The 20003-nt window shown below is 38.7% G+C and overlaps 2 protein-coding genes across 2 annotated transcripts; both read left to right on the top strand.

Moving 5' to 3' along the window:
• The first annotated feature begins 4424 nt into the window (after window positions 1–4424).
• Window positions 4425–9196, top strand: TM4SF1 (transmembrane 4 L six family member 1). Its single transcript, XM_058031355.1, has 5 exons — window positions 4425–4601; window positions 6363–6452; window positions 6541–6689; window positions 8079–8259; window positions 9182–9196. Exons 1-5 carry the CDS (start codon window positions 4425–4427, stop codon window positions 9194–9196), a joined length of 612 nt encoding a protein of 203 aa, XP_057887338.1.
• Window positions 9197–13353: 4157 nt separating this feature from the next.
• Window positions 13354–17835, top strand: TM4SF18 (transmembrane 4 L six family member 18). The gene is made up of 5 exons (XM_058031261.1): window positions 13354–13664; window positions 14481–14570; window positions 15219–15361; window positions 15458–15638; window positions 16043–17835. The coding sequence occupies exons 1-5, from the start codon at window positions 13488–13490 to the stop codon at window positions 16055–16057; spliced, it is 606 nt and encodes a 201-aa protein (XP_057887244.1). The 5' UTR covers window positions 13354–13487; the 3' UTR covers window positions 16058–17835.
• Window positions 17836–20003: the final 2168 nt, after the last annotated feature.

Here is a 20003-nt window from a genome sequence, read left to right as displayed (position 1 = left end):
AATATTTTTAAAATAATGTTTGGGGGGTTTTCCTAAAAATTCCATCCTACTAAAAATGCGTGCTTCTTTTGAATAACATTTTTCAGACCCCTTGGAGGAACATGAGTTAAATAGTTGGTTTTATCATTGACCGCCATTTTAAGGAACATCTTGTAGCAAAGATTCTGTGTGCTGAGTGTATTTTGTTAAATGGATTTCAGAATTCCAGTTTGAATGATGATAGCAAAGATTGATGGAAGGATGGGATTGCAGTTTAGGAAATAATTAATTTTTTAAGAGTCTTGTGATCATGTCTGATTTGCTTTTCTGATTGTGATGTCTGATTCAACTGCTACTGATGCTGAAAGATATGCAAGTAAAGACAACATGCTGGAATGTTAGTCATGCTAATGTGAAAGACATGTTAAATTTAAACATTCATTTCCCATCCTGCTGCTGTGGAATCAATATGTAGACTGTTCCCAGCCAAAGCAAGAGTTGTGGGACTGTTCAGCAAGTATAATTAAAACATTTAATTGACATGAACTTACGAATGGCTAATTCCAGATGCAAGACTGCATGATCAATGTATGAAGCATATGCTAAGGAAAAAAAAAAACAGACAAAAAATTTTGTACTTTTCCATTTTCTTTCATTTTTTTTTGAGCTTACAGATCTAAAATACATGGTATGATAGAGGTAGTCTGGTTTTTTTCTTCTGGATTAGTAGTTCATTACCAACAGGATCACTTTATGAAAAACACAAAGGTAATTAATGACTGACTTTTGCACCACAAGACCCAAAGACATAACACTGGTAATTTTTGTTCCATGTTTCCAATGTCTGTTTTTTGTGGTTGCTGCAGGAGAGGGGAGACATCAGTGACACACTGCGATCTGTAAGACCGTCTGTTCCTTGTACTGTGCTATGCAGACTTTGCATGCCAAACTGATGTCAGTTTTCTGACCCATACAGTCAGTACAAACACACAATGTAGAAGAGAGGATGCTTATAGTACAGTGATGCTAATGCCTCATGCTTGTTTAACTTTTGCAAGAACATGACACTTTTAGGGATAGACTAGAAATCTAAAATGCAAACCTGTGGGTAAATAGTACAGTCCAGGTGAAACAAACTTTTGTGGCCATTTTGCAAGGCCAAGGTTTCACCCACAGGCTGTTGCAGAAATAGAAAAAGGATTTGTTTGTCCCATGTCCTACTTTTATCATAATAACATTGTTGGAAGAATTAATGAATGCAGGCTACAGCATGGTTTTTGCATGTCACCAGAAAACAGTGTTTGAAGTGGTTTATTTGATTGTGGTATTGCAAGTCCAGGGTCAGTAATAGCTGTTCTTAAGTAATGTTTATGGGTTCTTCTTTAAAGAGAGGGATTTCTGTACACTCATTTAGTGGTAGCTCTGCCCTGATTGTAAGCTTTTCAGTCTCCAAACTGGTAGGCTAAATGGAAAAGCTACTTTTGTTGCATAGTTGCTGACTCCTTCTTAGGTCAGCATTATTACTAATAAACGAAATGTTTTCTGTATGTGTCAGTGTGTGGTGTTACATAGAGGTGTGAGCACTCACTCCACGCTGACTTCTCTGGTTCAGATCAGATTTCTGTCTCAAAGAGGTGACAGAGATAGCAAGCAAGCACGTGCATGTGTGTTACAGCTGTGTTAGCAGCAATTGCTCTCATAACAGTAGGTAGTTGCTTGTGCTCATAAGTAGTTCATTAGTTCATCTGAGGAGCTGTGATCTAATTAATAAAAGTAATCTGGAGACTTTCTTCTCTCTGTGGCCAGGAGACCATAGGTACCAAGGGCTTCATGAGGAGCAGTTTCCTCTTGTGACTATCCAGGTTGAGTTTGTCAACCAATATAAGCTTAAGAGGTGGTGAGGACAATTACAGCTGCATCACAGTGTTTTTTGTGAATGCTTACTGGAAAACATGGGTAATGCACCATTTGAACATTGAGAAATGGGCAGCAGCATTGATGGGTCACAGGGAGTTGGAGCTGTCCTAAGGTCACCAGGAGCTCTGTCTGCACAGCTGGCCAAGACCCTGCCCTTAGTTTGGCCAACAGGTGACCACACATTCCCACTGTGTTCCCAACAATTGTCTGAGCCATCACTGGCCTCCGTGAGCAGCAACCTATTAAACGATAAAAGACCAAAGGAGAACAGCTTAAAAGAGAATACAAGTGGGAATTATTAACCTGTGTAAATACATATGTTATGTTGCCCAGTCTTTCCAAATGAGTCTGTGAAGCCCATGCCATTATTTCCTTTGCTGTGTTTCACCTGCAGATGCCATACAGTTACCACATCCTGTCAGTGCTTCCATGAGAGTCACTTTCCTCCATTAACCTTTTTCTGATGGTGGGTGAGACCACCAGAAATTCTGCAAACAAAAGTTATATTCTGGTTAGACTTTCTGGTGGAAGCTGTATCATAGGGTGTCCAAATGGCAGTGGCACTAGTGAAGCCCCCTTGATTCACACCTGAGCAGATCTTTCAATGTAAAAAAATTGTATTTGCATCAAATACCATGCTTTCTTTCTTTCTTTCTTTCTTTCTTTCTTTCTTTCTTTCTTTCTTTCTTTCTTTCTTCTGTTTTCAAGGTCATTGGAAGATATTTTAAATATAGAATTGATTTTAAATACAGAATGTTCTTGATGACTTTTTTTTTTTAATGAAGTATTTAGAAAACCATTATTTAAGTTGTAAATAGAACAAATTTACAAGTTTTCAAATATATGACTAGGGCTAGGGTTTTAAATCCATGTCCCACAGGTGATATGTTGGTGTAGTTGTTGAGACGAGGGGAAGAGTATTGGGTGATGAGTTTTGGGGAAGGAGTGGTTTGGGCTTTTAGCCCAACAAAATAAAGGAAGTTTTCAGTTGAGCGTCTGTCTTCTTCTGCAGAGGAAACTTGCAGAATAATATTTAGGGTTGTTTTAGTCATTAGCGGTGAAGCACAGAATAATGGCCAGCCTACGTTTGTACAATTGGAGGATATTTCTCATAATGAAGGAAGTCTCCAAGGTCAGCATCTACAATACCCGGAGAAGTTACATCACAAAGTCACAGCTGCACCAGCCTGCTCTCTTCCCCTGCTTCACCCCCCACCTTTTATTTTTGCACACATCTCTTGCAAGAATACCATGGTTTTGACTTGGGCTTGTGTATACCATGTTATTTAGCTATTAAACACACCCCACTCCACCTTCAAAAATGAAACCTGAATGGTTTTTTTTAAAGTTTCATTATAGTCTTCTAATATCCTGTACATTCCCAAACTCCATTTGTCTAGCTTCTGGTTTTGCAATGAGAAATACATTGTACTGTGATGATGGCAGCAGCACCTGGATCTAGTTTGGGCCTGTGCATTTTCGTTACCTCCTGTCATATGAGGGCAGTAGGCATGGCAGCTCACACCTTTGTGTTGAGCTGTGTCTGAAGAAAAAGGCTCTGGACTATTTTAGAAAAATTTGCAAGAGGGAAAAGAGAAAAGGGAAAAGAGGAAAGATCTTAATTTTTATAGTGCACTTTGTGTCTCTATTTACTATGGAAATTAATGTTACTGGTACATAAAACACCATTTGGAAACCTTGGATATAATCTGTTTCTTTCTTGGCATTTTTCTTTTTGTGTGTGTTCTATACATGGTATTTCAGTGCAAGGACTCTCTTTTATAATCCTTTTATTAAGCAGTATTTTTCATGAGTGTTTGCTTGGTTTAGCTGTTACCAAACCATTTACTAATTGATTATTAATCTAAAATCAGCTTGTCTTATAATGGAAAGAATAAGAACAATCCTAAGAAGCTTACCTGTTCCTTTTATTTGTTTTCAAACCTCCTGGTGGGGTTTTCTGTTGTTCCGTCAACAGGATAGTAAAGTTAGAGGTTGCTCTACATACTTCTCATTGCTGTAGACCTTTTTCTGTTTATACCCAAAACTCTGACTCAATGCTGTTGAAGTCAGCCAAGTCTCTCCCTGGCTTCAGGTTGTTCTGAATCAGCCTATAAACCTAAAATTCAAAGCTGCTTCTAACAAAGAAAACAAAACATCTTTCCTTCAGTTCCTAACAGAACTTGTGTTGTGGTTTAAGCCTGTTGTTCACATGTAATCATGTTCACCAGTGATTATTCCAAGCATCATATGTTTGTGTGAAATCACCTAGTATTCAGTATTTCCTTCATTGCATTTGGTTAATCTACAATTAATGCATTTTAAAAGGGCGGTGGTGTTCTGCCATCCCTGCCCTCTCACTCTGCAATTGAGAATGGTGGTTAGGAAGGGTTATAAACGTCATCTAGGTAGTTGGGTAACCCCTGGTATTTAAGGAGGTGAGAATTACACTGATCTTCTTTTAGGTGTGGACAGTTGTGAGATAGGTTGAATCGGACAAGTTAAGGAGGATTTTTAAAGTTGAAAATATGTGTTTTGGAAGGTGTGCTAGATGTGTTGGTTATAAGTTGCTCATCCTTGCCCTCCTCTGCATTGTGGCCAACACTTTACTTTATTTTCCCAATGGTGAAACAAGATTTGCTTCAGAGCATCACCTCAGCAAATATGTGGAGTGCCTTCACGGCATTCTAGGTGGAGGCTTTCTGGTAAGTAATAACCTAGTGTCTTCTTTCAAATTTATTTTGGAGGTACATGGTACTGCTCTTTCTCTACTGGTTGACTGAATTTATTCATCAAATATCTTTGTCAACAGGTGTCTCTGTAGTTGTATATATAAAAAAGAGCTATATTGTCCCATAGTTATAATTAATTATTATTGATTTTGTTATCTACAATATTATGTCACTTTAAAGCTAAAAAATCATAGGGTCAGGGGCACAGAATCCAAATGCAAAAGTGAAACCAAGCCTCTCAGCAAGTCACAGTTAGCATAAAGGGTTAAATCTTAAATTTTTGTTATATTATTGAACTACTTTCCTTTTAAATGTCCCTAAATAATGAGCATTTAGATAAAATTCCTTAATTTCTATTATCTGACATGCTGACAGGTATTTCTCTGACTTAGTTGTTTATTCAGAGGAATTGAGTGGTAGTTGTCAAAGCTTTGCATTTGAGTAACAGGGTGCAAGGACTGAGTGTGTTTATTATAGGATGTCATTAGGCTGAAGTTCTTATTTTCTATCTTTTCAGTTTTGTGGATCACACTGCAGCATATTTAAGACATCTAATTCCAGGCTTCCTTTTTCATCTTCTTTTACAAATCCTCTTAGAAATAGGTTATAGGTCCCTTCCAATTCTTAAGACTCTATGATTTTACGGTCTCAAGGTGTCTGCAAATCACAGGTTGAAAACAATTGCATGCTAAGGTGTTTTGTGTTGTGAGAGGTGCTTACAGCTGTATTACAGTCCCATTGGGACCTAGAGTGGGATTTGCAAAGACTGGGCTTTACACACAGGATAATACAAATGGAACCAGTGGAACTTCTCCTGCAGTGCGCTTGTACAACCTCTTCTGGACTTGAAGCATTGAGGCTCAGCATTGAGTTTGAGTAAGGCTTGACAAGTATGAGTCTGTTCAACAGGATAGTTATTATTCTAGTTTCATGTTAAGTAAGTCTGTGGCATTTTCAAATAACTCTCTACCATTTCTTTATTTTTTTACCAGAGTACTCTTGGGTGTAGAGTCTTAAGTGGACACTGTTAAGTGCTATTATTGCTGGTGGGAGGATCCTCTTTTTAATCAGCTCCTTCTTGTTCATTCAGCTCCTTCAGTTCATTCTTGATTTTATGCTAAAAACTCTGGATGGTTTATGCTTTTCATGGATAGCTTCTGCTTTGTTACTTTGCATTTCTGTCACTGGGAACTGGTTGTGAAATCTTGGAAAAAAGTAGATGTCTATAATAAGATGTTTGTCTGAATTGAGCAAAATTTTATTAGACTTTCTACTGTAGTCAGACTGGTTTTTCACACAGGTAATGATGATTGCTCTTAAGTAACAAGTATATTGGCAGCAGCTGTTTTTCAAATAACTTTATTTTGTAGTCCTCATTGGAATAAAGCTAATGCCTATTTTTTTTTTTTTTTGCAAAGCATTTCATTTGCAAATACAGCGTTTAATGAAAAGAGAAAATTTTAAAGCTGAAATACTTTAAATGCAGCAACACCCCAACAGTTTCTTTCTGTGCTTAAGTGCAATATTGCCGCAGTGGCAATAGAAGTGTACGTGTCCTGGGGTTGGTGATGTCAGTAGTGAGATGCCTACTGTGTTAAATAGGAGTGAAGCAGAATGACCTGTACAGCTTACTGCCAAGAAGCAACATAAATGAATGCAGTTTGAGTGCTGTATTATATCTGCCCTCTCTGTGCAACCAAAAGGAACAGTGTGGGTTTTTTGCTCCATACCCAGGTACTCATTCCAGCTGCAGTGTTCATTGGGCTTCACGATGACGACTGCTGTGGGTGCTTGGGCCATGAGGGCTGTGGAAAGAGCTGCGCGGTAAGTGAGCCTGTGCATCCCAGTCCAGGTAATCCCAAAGACAAGGCCATGGCTGTGCTGAAAGTTCGTGTTTATGTCTGCTCTGCAGATGCTGTCCTCAGTTCTGGCAGCCCTTGTTGGGATCCTTGGCTCTGGGTACTGTATAATCATTTCAGCGCTGGGCTTGTCTCAAGGACCGTATTGTCTTACCCACCCAGAAAGAAACTGGATCTATCCTTTCACTGACTCCTCTGGAGGGTGAGTCGTCTGTTCATGAGGATGTTATCTCCTGCCAATGTACACATGGGCTTTATTCCAGTACCTTTCAGCAATGTTCAGTAACCATATACCAAAATCTATTCATAACTCTATCCTTCCCAATTCAAACTTAACAAATGGCATCAGTTATCCTTGCTGCTAGAGTACAAAATCAAAGCCATAAAAAAAAAAATAGGTGATTAAATATATACATCATATACTGTTCATGTCCAGGAACATCTCTAACAAAATATAAAGCTTTAGGACTTTGAAGGATTTACAAACTAGGAATAGAGGTTGTTAAGATATTTGTCTTATCGTTTGTAAGAGTCTGTTTTGTCAAATTTGCTTCTGAAGCTGCTTTGCACCAGCATAAAGTGGCACAATGCCCACATTAGTGACAACGGCATAGAATCTCATAAATGAAACTTGAGAAGATTTATAAGAATCTTTGTACACTGCAGGGCAGAGAGGGCAAGAAGCTCCTAACTAACCCGAATTAAGGTTCTCCTGCAAAAAAAGTCTCAGTGTGCTATGCTCCATTAATGCACATAAATTCTGATGTGGTTCATATCATGGTGGGCATTTAAAGTGGCTGTATGGCTGGCAACCTCAAGGGTGTATCTAGCAACATTTTATGGCTGATGCCAGACTAGAGACAGTTGGAGTACTAAGAAGCCACATAAAGCTCTTTGCAGCAGAGTTTGAATTTTATATTTCACTTGTATCTCTTGTATATCTTGTATTTCACTTGTATCATTCCTCTTTCTTCATCTTTCTGACTGTGACTGAGTGTAGAAGAACTAGTTTAGGTCCTTGCTGAAGGCAAGTGTTGTCGTTTTCAAGGTGTGAGTGAGCAGTAACAGCTGAAATACTGCAGTACCTCACCAAATTTTTCTGTGTTTGGCTCATCCAAGTAAGCATATGAGGGCCCAAAGACAGTGACACAGGAGAGAAAGTAACCCATTTGCCTTAGATCAATGATTGCTGTCTTTAGAAAAAAGCCCAATCTTGCAAAGCTCATGTGATTGTTTTGAGAAAAACCTTTGCTCTTTCAACTTACTTGAGTTTATGCCTCACTTCAACCAGCGATAGGAAACCCTAACCTGCCTTTATACCTTAGATTATCTTTTTAAAAAGAAATTAAGACTTAGCAAAAATGTGTGGTTGATATTTCAACATCTTCCTAAACCAAAGAAACCTTGCATGGAGTAAACCATTGCTTTTTCTATTGCCTTAGGAATCTATTTCTAAGGGAACCTAGCCTATTAGGATTCCATAGAGTGAATAGCCTCAATGCAGTTACAGGCTAGACATAATTTGGTTATAGTATATGGTAAGTGTCCTACTCTCACACAATGTTAATATGCTTTTAATTGCTGTGTACAGGTACTTGTTTGAGTATAACAAGTGGTCTGAATGTCAGGAACCTCAAAACATCGTGCAGTGGAATGTCACCCTCTTTTCCATCCTGCTTGTTTTGGGAGGAATAGAATTCATTCTGTGCTTCATACAGATAATCAATGGCATTCTTGGAGGACTGTGTGGGCTGTGCTGCAGTCATGAGGAGGTAAGTAGTTTGCAGATATACCCATGCTTCTCAGATGAACATGTAACTTGTTACTTGTACTACTGTGGAGTTTTACTCAGCAGTTACTTTATAGGTATTCTTAAGCAATAATTCCCCGTATAGCAGTTCCTATAGCCCTGCTGCGATTGGAATTCTCATGTAGTGTTTGATCACAGGCTTTCAGCTGATTCCTCAACTGTCACAGTGATGTTAATCTGCCTAAGAGCTGGGAGCTAGAGGGCTTTTGTCTGTCCGATGACATATGCAATCATCACACTGCAGGTGATATAACTGAGATACAGATCTCCTGGTGTTTGTGGTCTTTGCCTAAACCATTGTGGTATTTTGTGGTGCTTGTTCTAGCTATATTGTATTAGCCTTGGCTTTTGTCCACAGCAGCTCGTAAGCTACTGACAATATGCTGCATATAATGAAAACTGCAGCATCCTGGCCTTGCATAGTGGAAGTAAGATAAGAGAAAGAATTAAATTGCAAATAACTAATAAAATCTGCAGACAGATCTGAAAGGTTTTGGAAGGTGGATTTTTGTTGTGAGTGAGGAAAGGAAATTTTTTCCAACTTTCTTTAAAGCCTTGTTAAATAGTTTGAATATATTCCAAAATTAGTATCAGAGTGCTAGTGTTGGAAAAACCATGGTTTAAAGCATGAACCAGATATAATTTATATCACACACTATAGGTAAGCATGTGTTTCACATTTTCAATTGACACAGTTGAGTGCTGGGGCTCTTTCAAAGCTATTGCTGCTTTTTTCCCGCTGTCTACCTTGCTCTAACTCCAGTATAGAAAAGCTATGCTATGGTTTTCTAAATGTTCTCAGGTTCATTTTTGCATTTTTAGTTGGATACAATATTAGCACTGTTTCCATTAATATGTTTCTTTCTTTTTGTTCCTCTCCACAGACATATGTTTGCTAGAAACCTCACCATGTATTGACATCGGTGCATGTGTGTGCTGTAATGAATACACTGTGTATATTTTTTTAAATATTCCAGGCAAACTGAAATACACATTGTTGTCAAACTGTGCTGTTGCCATGAATTTAACTGACTTGGGGCCTTTGCTGTTGGAGTCATATGCAGGTTTTCCACTAACCTGCCTGAACTGAAAGTAAATGTATCCTGAATATCTTTGGTTCATTTCATCTTGGTACCGGCAACTGCCTTAAAACATGTCACTAAAGTGACTTTATTTATTTTTCTCTTTCTACTGGCACAACAGCTCTGTACTTTGTCCTGTTTTCCCAATAAAGTTGCTCTTTCATTCCGATCTTGGAATGAACCCAAACCAAATCCAGCCTGGCCTGGATAAAAGGTTTTGGTTAGCTGGACCAAAACCAAAGCAGCAGTAAAATGTGGATGACTGAGGGCTTTTAAGGATTTTTCTGAACTTCCCCTGTATTTCACAAATAAAGATTTGTATTAAAAATACCCAGGAGGTGTCAGTGATTCCTTCCCTGCCCATGTTGAAACACTGCTTGCCTGGTCTCGGAGTAAAGGACAGTGGTGGCCTGAGAACATGGATTTAATGCAGTCAGGTTATAACCTGTTTTTCCTCTCCAGCAGGCTCTGCCAGAGTAGGAACTGCTTCCTTGGTTTGGCTCATTGAACTGAAACAGGTGTTTGTTCCTCAATAAGCGTTCACCAACAGCTCTGGGTCAGACACAACAGCACGTGTGGAGACTCAGTCCTGGGTCAGGGCTGGCAGGGCTCAGCCAGGGAGCTGAGGGGGTCCCGGCACACCTGGGCCCAGCTTAGCACCTCCTGATTGCTCCATTACAGGCCTGAGATAAGACAAGATGTGGGCAGGACTCTTGTTTTGTGCCTCAGCTACCCTCAGGCCTCACAGCGCTCAAGGAATGCAGTCCTAATTCAGGTCAGTAAAGACAGATTAATCTGAAATACCTGACTTTACGAGTTATCAGCCTGAAGGCATTACTGTAAGGTCCTGGGTAAGAACCTCTGAAGTATAGCTTGTTGCACATTAGAGTGAATGTTCCATCACAATAACATCTGAATAATATGCTACCGACAGCATTGCTGGCAAAGCCACCATGGTAGCATTGCTGCTGGCAATGGCATTCTTCAAGTGAAAACCAAAATGTTATGTGCTCTTTATTTCAAAGGAATGAGGCTCAGGTTTGGAATTTAGCTGCTCATACTGTCTTTGAAAACAAGCAATTTAGTTTCTATTCATGGGATAAAAAGAAGTTCCAGTGGGTGTCAGTGCATCCTTAGGCTATTTGTAACGAGGAGGGTGGTCCTTAAAGACAGCCAGAAACTTCAGGTGTATCTCAGGCTGTCTGCGCAGTTAAGTCTGCCCTGTACAAATACATACCTGAAAAAAAGAAGTGAACTGTGAAACCAAAATTGTCTACGTACATCTACATCAGCAAAAGAATTCTCATATGAAAAGAGTTTGTATCTAGAATCTCAGGATACCTGAATTTTGCAAGAGTGTTTATTCATACCTAAATACATAATATTGGATTACTCTAAATACATAGAGGTAATTGAGGGACTTTGATGCCATTTAATGCCATTTCTTTGTAGTGTCTATCCCTGTCCTGTCCTGCTATGGGAGGGAGGAAGGAGAATATGTGCATGCACATATGTATACACACAAAATTCCTTGCAGCTGTGTGATACAGTGTCTGTGTGTGTGAAGATACAGTTCTGAAAAAAAATATCTGCAAGTTTAAATGGGGTGTGGAAGAAGAGAAAATGGAAAAGAAAGTCCTCAATGGAATAATGTATAATTACCATGCAACTTAAGGATTTTTGCCTTTATTCTTGCATAATGGTTATTTGTTCTTCTGGTAGACACAATAAGTTAAAGAACTGAAACAATTTTGCAATATATAGAATTCCAATATATAGAATGATTAGGCTAGTGTTCAGACCCAAAACTTCAGCACAAATGCATGCAGCACCAATAGATTCCTGTCGTCCTAATGCACAGCATTACTCTCTACATTGTCGTGTAAAAAATGGCCAGCTGGATTATTTTGTTGTCTGGTGCATAAGACAGTGTTTTGAGAGATTTATCAGTTACACTGTGAAGAAGTGATTGGTTTAGGTTGCATTCATATCAGCTGGCAGCAAAGTCACACAGAGTAAACATGAATTTTCAGTAACAGGCTTGGAATCAATTCATGAATAATGACAGCAATGTAAAAGCAGTGCTTGCAACACTTGGCAAGATGCTTGAGAAACTAGCTTACAGGTTTGCTTAATTCTTAGTATAAAGTAGTTGTTTCCTGTTCTAGTGGCATTGTGTGCCAGAAAAATAACCACGCTGAGCTTTGCAGGGCTCAGTTTAAAAGCAAAGTAATGAAGCAGACTGCTGTACTGCAGAACAAATGCTGCTTCAGTCATCCTTTCTCAAGTTAGCTTCTAATCAGAACAGGTTATAATGGAAATGACATTGAATTTGATTATAAAATAAGATGCTTGCTACTAATCTTGGCCTTTGCTTTTAAGAAAATATTTCAGCCAATTATATGATCTTTAAGTTCTGTACTAAAAACTCATGGGGACTGGATGTGCATGATTTTTATGCAGCTGTTTTCTGTGCTCTCTGTGACATAGTGTTGATGACATGAGTTCTGTCTCTGCCTATGAGTCTGGAAAGGCAGGTTTGCTACTAATTCTGATTAGAGGGAGACCTGAAAAAAGTATCCGTAGTGGTGAGAGAGTAAAACAGGAAATATGAGAAGATCAAGAGTGAGGACTTCAAAATGAAGCCTCCTAGGAAAAGAGTCACAGCAGAGAGCAGGTAGAAGAATGGTGTAATTGTGTGAGTACCACCCTGCCCATTTCCTTGTATGATCTCATGTTAAGCGATAGTATGGAATTAGTTACAACATGCAATCCAAACAGCTTTTATGAGAGGATGAGAGGGGCCTCGTGTGACAAGCCTGAAACAGCTCACAAGGAAACACAAGGAAAATACATTGGGATGTCATTGCTTCTAAAAACAGCCTTCCTGCTTTTGATAGAGGTGCCTTTTTTATTTGTTTTGTGGTGGGGGTTTTTGGGGGGATTTTTTTTGTTTTTTGAGTTGGGTTTTGTTTTTTGTTTTTTGTTTTTTTTTTTTTTTTTTTTTTTGTGGTTTTTTTTGTTTGTTTTGTTGTTGTTTTTTTGGTTTTTTGGTTTTTTTTTTTTTTTGGTGTTTTTTTCTCTGGCTGCAACTTTGCTATTGAGTAAAGCGTAAGGTCATTTTTGAGTTACTTTTCTGGTGACTCATAGGGGCATAAGACTGAAGGCTTGGGCTGTGCTGCAAGTGTTCAAACTGCCCTGGCTCTGTGTTACTGGGATAGTGTTTAGGTGCTCAGGGGTTGGGGAATGATGACATTGATTATGGGAAAGCTCTCTGACTTTGGCTTTGTACTCTGCAAACAGCAGGCATTTCAAAACAACAGCCAGACCTTTTGTCCTGCACAAGAAGTCACATGTACATAGGTCAGGCTTGTAGCTGTGCAAGCTCAGCTGTAAGAACAGAATGAAACAATTGGAGAAATAGCAGGATTTAATTTGCAAAGTACTGGAGCCGCATAATGCTGTGGGAAAGAGTAATTGATTAAAAGTGTTAAAATAAGTCTGCCTTGCAGTTTCTAACCAGTGTTATTTGGGCTTCTCTAGTCTCTGCAAGATGGCCCAGACTCAGCCTGCTGCTGCAGGTCATTAACTCATTGGTTCCCCCTTAGGGTCCTCCTAATAAATCTCTGTAGTATAAGGCGAAGTGTGGTCTTCTGTACAGAGAGTGGGCATATTTATCTTCTTACAGCCCCCTTCCCTATGCTGCAGTAAGGTTGAAAAACCTTGCTTCTGTCACAAACTATGTTGAGTTTGTGTGTGGGGAGGAGGACATTTTTGAGCAGTCACTAGGAAATGACAGCTTTGAAGTTCCTTCCTGAGTCTGACTCCTAGACATATTTCATTTGGAAGATCACAAAGGAGGATCTTTTAAAAGGGAAATGACTACATAAAGCCATCTTTAACACAGGATAGTGAATTTACGCAGTGATACTCATCTGTTGTTCTGCTAACTGTTAAGCATTTCTGCTCCTGGACTCACACCCCAGTCACTGCTTCCTGTGAATATGAATTACTGAATCAAGCTGGGGAGGTCAAAATATGTCTTATATTGAAGGTGGTGTAAACTTTTATTAGCTTAGAAGAAGAAAACTTCAAGAGTTCTTGAGAGATGGCTTTGGAGACATGTGGAAACTGTTTCAGTTGCCTGCTGGTACCTCTTGCACTTTGGAGTATTGTTGTGAATGTCCTCCTATACTTTCCAAACGGGAAAGCTCTGCCTGCTGCCAGTTACCAGTTCCCCAACCATGAGTGGTATTTTGAAGGCATCTGTTTCTCAGGTGTGATGGTAAGTGCTCAGTGAATTTTTAATGAATTGCATTCTACTGCAAATAATATTGGATTACTCCTCAGTAATGTAATTGCTTTAAAAAAAGAGCATATGGATTTCTTCAACAAAAACCACTGCAGGCAGAAAACTCAATCAAACTGAAAAAAATAGTATACTGAATGACAAGTTATGTATGTTATTAAGTGCAAATGATATCAAATGATATTGCAGGGTGTGTTGGGGGTTTTTTTTCTGCTTTTTTTTATATGTAATTTATGCTTGCATTATGGAGGCAAACATGATGTTAATTTAATCACCTGTAGAGGTTGAATTACAGCTCTTTTACCCAAATGAAAGACAAATGAAAGTCCAGGTGTATGTTATCAAAAGTTTGCTTTACTGACTTTTTCTAGAGTGAATGTGTTGGTAAGGAAGGCAGTACTCTGATTTGTGCGCCTGTGTCAGCAAGAAGGCGTTCAACTGATGTGTTTGTATCAATAAAATATCCTTCTTTTCACTGGTATTGATTCTTTTGTTTGTGACCTTGGTTTTATAGTTTCAGCTTCACTGGTGTGGCTGTGCCCAAGGTCATAGCACTTTACTGTGATGGTAGAGGCTGTACTCTTTGTCTTTCAAGTACAAGACACAAGTACACCAGCAGCCTACTAAAACCCCCCCAGTTCCATGTATGCCTTGAGTAATTGTGCTGTCCTATGGATCAGCTTTAAAATATCTAGACAGCAGATGAGATGCAGTCCCTGCCTTCCAAAAGTGAAGGAGACTTTGGCTTAGTATCTGCAGTTATCTCACTGACCTTATGATGTTCTCTTACAGATCCTTCTTTTGGCAGTAATTCTAATAACACTGGAGTGTAGTGTATTCTATCGGTGCTGCCAGAGTGAGAGCTGTAACAAAACCTACAGGGTGAGTCTGTGTTTTATTTCTGTACATCACATTAGCATTTGTTTCCAACGCCTTCCTGCTCCTGCACATCCTGCTGCCCTCTCCACTGCTCTGTTTTCACTTCCTTTCACAGAAGATTCTAAATTGGGTTGCAAGGTCACAGAAAGTGTAGCTTCTTTCATCTGGAGCATAAACGGGATTAAAAAAAATTAGACACATTAGACACATTTCCCCAAATCCTTGTAAAATAAAATAAGAACATAGAATGAAGCACACCAGCTAAATAGCTGCATCCCTTTGCCTGTATTATTTGGAAGTGTTTTATTTCAGAAATTACTCAATACACTCTGGGATGCAGACATATTTAATACACAGCTGCATTCCTCTTGTATTTTGGGAAACAACTTTACAAAAATGGAAGTTTAAAAACCCCACACAATTAATATATAACTTATAGTTGTAGAACTGTCTTAAACTCTGTCTTAATCTTTATTTTGTATGCGTATTCTTACTATTCTTTGCCTGCTATTTTTCTTCCTGAGTTTTGAAGAGTGGGAAAATCAAATGTGACATTCAGCCCCAAGGAAGTAGCTAGACAGACTGAATGATCATATTTGCTGTTGACACTATCCTCACAAGGTAATACTTCTCTCTCTCTCTTTACTTCAGAGTTTTATTTCTATTGTGCTAGCCCTGCTTGGAATTGCTTTCTCAGGATACAGTTGCATCATTTTTACCCTGCATTTGATTCAAGGCCCTTTCTGCAATTCATCAAGTGGATGGAATTATATTTTCAAAGACACTGCTGGGGGGTAAGAAACATTGGTGTAACTCTTCTGGAAGAAGTTGTTTACCAAATCAGTAGTCAGAAACATTCTTCTTACTTCAGTCTGGTGTTTCTCTAATAGGTACCTCACAGATTACCCTGCCTGGTCTAAGTGCACGGAACCTGCTAACATAGTGGAGTGGAATATTATTTTACTCTCGATTTTGATAGCACTCAGCGGACTGCAGTTGATCATCTGTATTCTCAAAGTAGCCGCTGAGTTGAAACGAACACTCTGTGGGACCTATTCTGTTTTTGTGCAGGTAACAGAACATCTGAGGTTTATTTATTCAGCATCTCCTTGTCACTGTAGCTTCAGCAATTTTTCTCTCAGTTGGAGACCTACCCTTTTGATTTATGCATTCTCTATGCTACAGCATATTTTTTCCAGAGAATATGTACTGATAATACATTTGTTTGTTTTGATTCATCCACTAATTTCTTGTGTATACAGAGGCTGGTGGCTGCTCACTCTGACCTTTTAGACTAGGACTGAGAAGAAATAAAAGTGTTTAGGAAATTTAAGTAGATGCCAAGTCCATTACTATTATGTCAGCAGAGGTTGCTGAACACCTTTGTTCTAACATTCAATTGACAGACATTCTTACTAATGTGTGGCTTTCACAGCAATGATGAGAAACATTAGCACTTTTTTTTTTACTTGCAGGCTGGAATTCTCTGAAAATGGCAAGGAAATTGTTGCTGCTTCTCCCCCATCCCCAGAAAAAGAGAAAAGTGGCCTCTCCGTAATCCATAGCGGTAGATTTGAGTGCTACAAAGAAAAATGTTGCCCTCGTCTTAAATCTCTATCCATCAAACTTCTGTGTTTTGGATGAAGTCTATTTGAACTGTCTGACATCTACATTCTTCTTCACCTGTCCTGTTGAGCCTGGCAGGGACACCTAATTTTTTTACCCTCCAACTTGTAGTGACAGTAGGGATATTTTACTATAATGGAACTGCTTTTGTATTGAAATTACCTTGTTGTTTTTTCTTAAGAGGATGCTGTAGAACTGCTTTTGTACTCCCTTGTCATTGCTTAGACCATATGACTGTTTGTGGTTTCAAAAGGGCCTGGCTCAAAGCCACGATTCTGGATTTGACCATCAAGAGGAGCTAGTGCACTGAGTGAAGCCATGATTTCTAAATGAATGAATTTTAGTTACAGACAGACCATGATGGCAATCGTGGAAGGAGGTGGGCAGAGCCTACCCTCGTCCTTCCACCTTAGAAGTTTGTAACTGCAAAAAGCAATTACTGAAAAAAAGTCTATCAAGTCTTTTTGTGGTAAAAAAGGCACCTGGGCCTGATTGACTTATTGGACACACAGGTCTGAACTCAGCTCTACTCATTGGTACATTTCAATAGCTGCACTGGGTTTCTTTTCACTTTACATTTAGAGGAAAATTTTTTTTTCTTTCAGTCAGGTATGATTGGACTTGAGGGAACATGAGGGAACCTTGTGAGCACCCAGTGCTGGCTTATTAATATTCTTCCGAGTATCCTGACCTTGCTACAATGAAAGGCTAACATTCTTGACAATGATGATCCAATGAAAAAGAATAACCTGTTTTAAATTAGCAGCTAAAAGGTATTTTTACTGTCTCAGAGAATTATTTTTTCATTCTCAGTGAAAATTCAGGGATTCACAATGAAGTGGACAGCTGGCTCATTTGCAGTTGCATGGCCAGCATTTGACTGTATTTAGCATTCGTGGTTTTGGGGGTTTTTTAAAGTTTTTTCTTCTGAGCCCTAAGAGGAAAGAGAAATATGTACTTCAGACTTGCAATAATGCATGTATGCCTATTACATCAGAACTAGTGCAACTCAGGTACATTGTCATCAAATACTAAACACTTAGAAATGCAAACCATACAATAAGTGTCAGCTTTGGGTAAATTATTTAGAAAAAATTAGAATATATCAGTCATTTAGTTCTGTTTCAAGACAATGTTGAGTTTTTGCCTTCATATTCCTTTGTCAGATGGTTTTGAATAGCTGATTTCTTCCTGTAGGATTTCAAGAATGCATCTAAAATTTTAATTGCTTAGTTTCTTTTAAGTTGCAAGAAGTATAAAGTAATTAATAATATCTAAAAATGGGGCTAGTCTTTTGGGAGGTGGTTCAACCTGGCATGGATTGTCAGGGATGCATGATACAAAGGCATGATGATAAAATGAGGACTGTGTCATTGCACACTTGTTTTTCTTTAGACTTAAATATGTGACATATCATTTATCTTAAATTATAATCCTGCATTTTTATGGATTTGTGGATGTTGTTTGTGAACAGAAGGAAAAGAAAGAAAACTTAAAAAGCAACCTGTACTCCCACCAAACATCTCAGAGAATCTTGCTGATTTCTTGCCTACAAAATCTGGATCTGTCTTTATCATTTTTTGTGTGATTGTGCCTGGTGAATTTACATTTCCACTGTATCACAGACGTCTCTTAATTTTGGAGCTTAAATTAAATAAAGACACATGTAATATAGTTCTTGTTTGGCTTCCTGATCCTGCAACCCTTTTTACCCATAATCCAGAATCTGGCATCTCCATTACCATAACCAGCCTCAGCTGCAACTTGGTGGTTCTGCTTTTAAAGATGCAGTTTATTGATTTGAAATTGTTAAGAATACTAAAGGCTAACAGCAGGCTGTATTTCCAAATTTAACAGCCAGTTTCACACAGGCCTTTTGGGTGTAAGGCAAAGTTAACCTTGATCTAATCATTTAAGTCCTGATTCAAACCTAAGTATATTGTCTTTAAAAAGTGGTGCTATGAGCTGTCTCTGGTAGCAGAACCAAGATTCCTGCAAAGGATTTTAATTAACTGGCTGGAAATCTAGACATAACCAATGGTCCTGATGGTGGTGCTTGAGGCAATGTGACTGTGCAGCTGCAGAACACAGACCTCACTCCACAACAGGGAGAAGTGGCCCCCAGGGCCAGAACAAGGCTTGCACCGTGTTGGAATGTGGAGAAACCCCTCTTTGCGCAAGAGTCCCTGCACACAAAATGCTGAAATCCCCATGTAAAACACCCCAGGCACAGGAGGAGGAAAGCCGCGGATACGAGTTCATGAACTCCTGGCAGAGGGGAATCAGTGCTGAATCTGCAGTAGGAGTTCAAGCATTGTTTGTCCCCCACAGCCAGTGCGTTTTGCCAGAGTATCAGGATTCTGTGTCTGGGACAGTAATGGCATTCATTTAAAAGACTGCAGGTGGAAATCACAGCAGACATTCAGTTTTGTAGTAAAATACTGTGGAGCCCCACCCACACCTTTGCATTTTAGGGTATATTAATATCTGTGTAGGTAAAAGTGACTCTGGCAAAACTGCAGTTTCCTTACTGTTCCCATTATGAATAGAGGGGTTTTCCACATGGAGCAGCAGAGGATAAATGAAGCTGCACCAGCTCTTTAAATGGTGTTTAACTGCAGGGGTTTACAGGCAACCAGAGCAGCAGCATGGGCAGCAGGCAACAGACACACATCATTCAAATGCAAGGATTGTGAAATGGTGGGGGTTCGATTCAGCCTCTCTGTGTGATCTTATGAATGATATATGTATATTTGATATGCATATCATATCATATATCATATGTGACATTTTGTCAGAATATTCCATTTGGGGGTTTATTTATTCTTTTCTTTCAAGGAAAATTTTGGAAGTAAAATATTTCCTTTATCTTTTCAATGCAATTTTGGGGATTTCAAAAACAGTCCGAGTATTTCAGCATCCTCAATATGAGAAATTAGGTACTATGGTTTAGAACAATTAAGGAGTGTTAATGACACCAAACTGCACACCCATAATTTAACGAATTAAATAGGGTCTTTTTATTTAGGTCCTGAGAGAAGTTTCTGCTTTTCAGACACCTTCTGAAGATAATAGAGACTTCAGAAACTGAGGTACTTTTGAACTCCTTAAGAATAAGATGAGTGTGTTTAGGCATACAGATAATCTGAAAGTTTGGGGGAGGTGCGATTAAAAGCAGGAGTGGAAAATATTGTCAGAAGTTTTTGTTATATTTTTACATAAAAAAACCCATTCAGTTCTTTTGGAAATCAAGGAAGAGAAATTTAGAATATTTGGAGGTGTGAGGCAAAGTAAAGCATATACTTTTACCCTCAAATAAATGTGGAGATTTCAAGGGTATTGCTGGTGTTGTTTTGTCTCTTCCTCAATCAAATGGAAATCTGAACAAAAATATATCAAAAACCTACATACTCATGAACAACTGATTTATGAAGGAATGACTTTGAATTAAAGTATTTTAATAGGAGGTAAAAGCTTTCTCATTTTTACCTCACCTAATTTACAGTTGGGGTATTTGCAACCCCAATAGGCTGGTCTTTACACTGCTCTACTTATCTTGATCTGTGGCAAAGGAAAAAAATCCCTACAGAAATAATTTTGATCATGTGACATCAACCTGTGAAACTCCAGAATTTCATCATAGATTTGGGCAGATTTCAAAATCTCAGCTTTGGCTTTGTCATTTAGAGAGAAGTAGAATCTTTCATTTAATCCAGATGTGTAGAAATATGAAGAAATGAAATATTCTGACAGTGACTGATAGGAATAGTGATTAAAATTTGTGAATTATCTTATACCATAGTCCTGGTG

Source organism: Melospiza georgiana, chromosome 10 (assembly GCF_028018845.1).
Source record: "Melospiza georgiana isolate bMelGeo1 chromosome 10, bMelGeo1.pri, whole genome shotgun sequence".
NCBI lineage: Eukaryota > Metazoa > Chordata > Aves > Passeriformes > Passerellidae > Melospiza > Melospiza georgiana.
Note: the sequence above shows the minus strand (reverse complement) of the source record. Positions and strands in the feature narration are given on the sequence as shown.

Excerpts from the sequence above, each read along its gene's own strand:
- TM4SF1 (XM_058031355.1), top strand. The coding sequence starts at position 4,425 with ATGTGTTTTGGAAGGTGTGCTAGATGTGTTGGTTATAAGTTGCTCATC. Across the intron at positions 4,602-6,362 it reads TTCTAGGTGGAGGCTTTCTG|GTACTCATTCCAGCTGCAGT; the intron begins GTAAGTAATAAC and ends CTCCATACCCAG. Across the intron at positions 6,690-8,078 it reads TTCACTGACTCCTCTGGAGG|GTACTTGTTTGAGTATAACA; the intron begins GTGAGTCGTCTG and ends TGCTGTGTACAG.
- TM4SF18 (XM_058031261.1), top strand. The coding sequence starts at position 13,488 with ATGGCTTTGGAGACATGTGGAAACTGTTTCAGTTGCCTGCTGGTACCT. Across the intron at positions 14,571-15,218 it reads GCTGTAACAAAACCTACAGG|AGTTTTATTTCTATTGTGCT; the intron begins GTGAGTCTGTGT and ends TCTTTACTTCAG. Across the intron at positions 15,362-15,457 it reads TTCAAAGACACTGCTGGGGG|GTACCTCACAGATTACCCTG; the intron begins GTAAGAAACATT and ends TTTCTCTAATAG.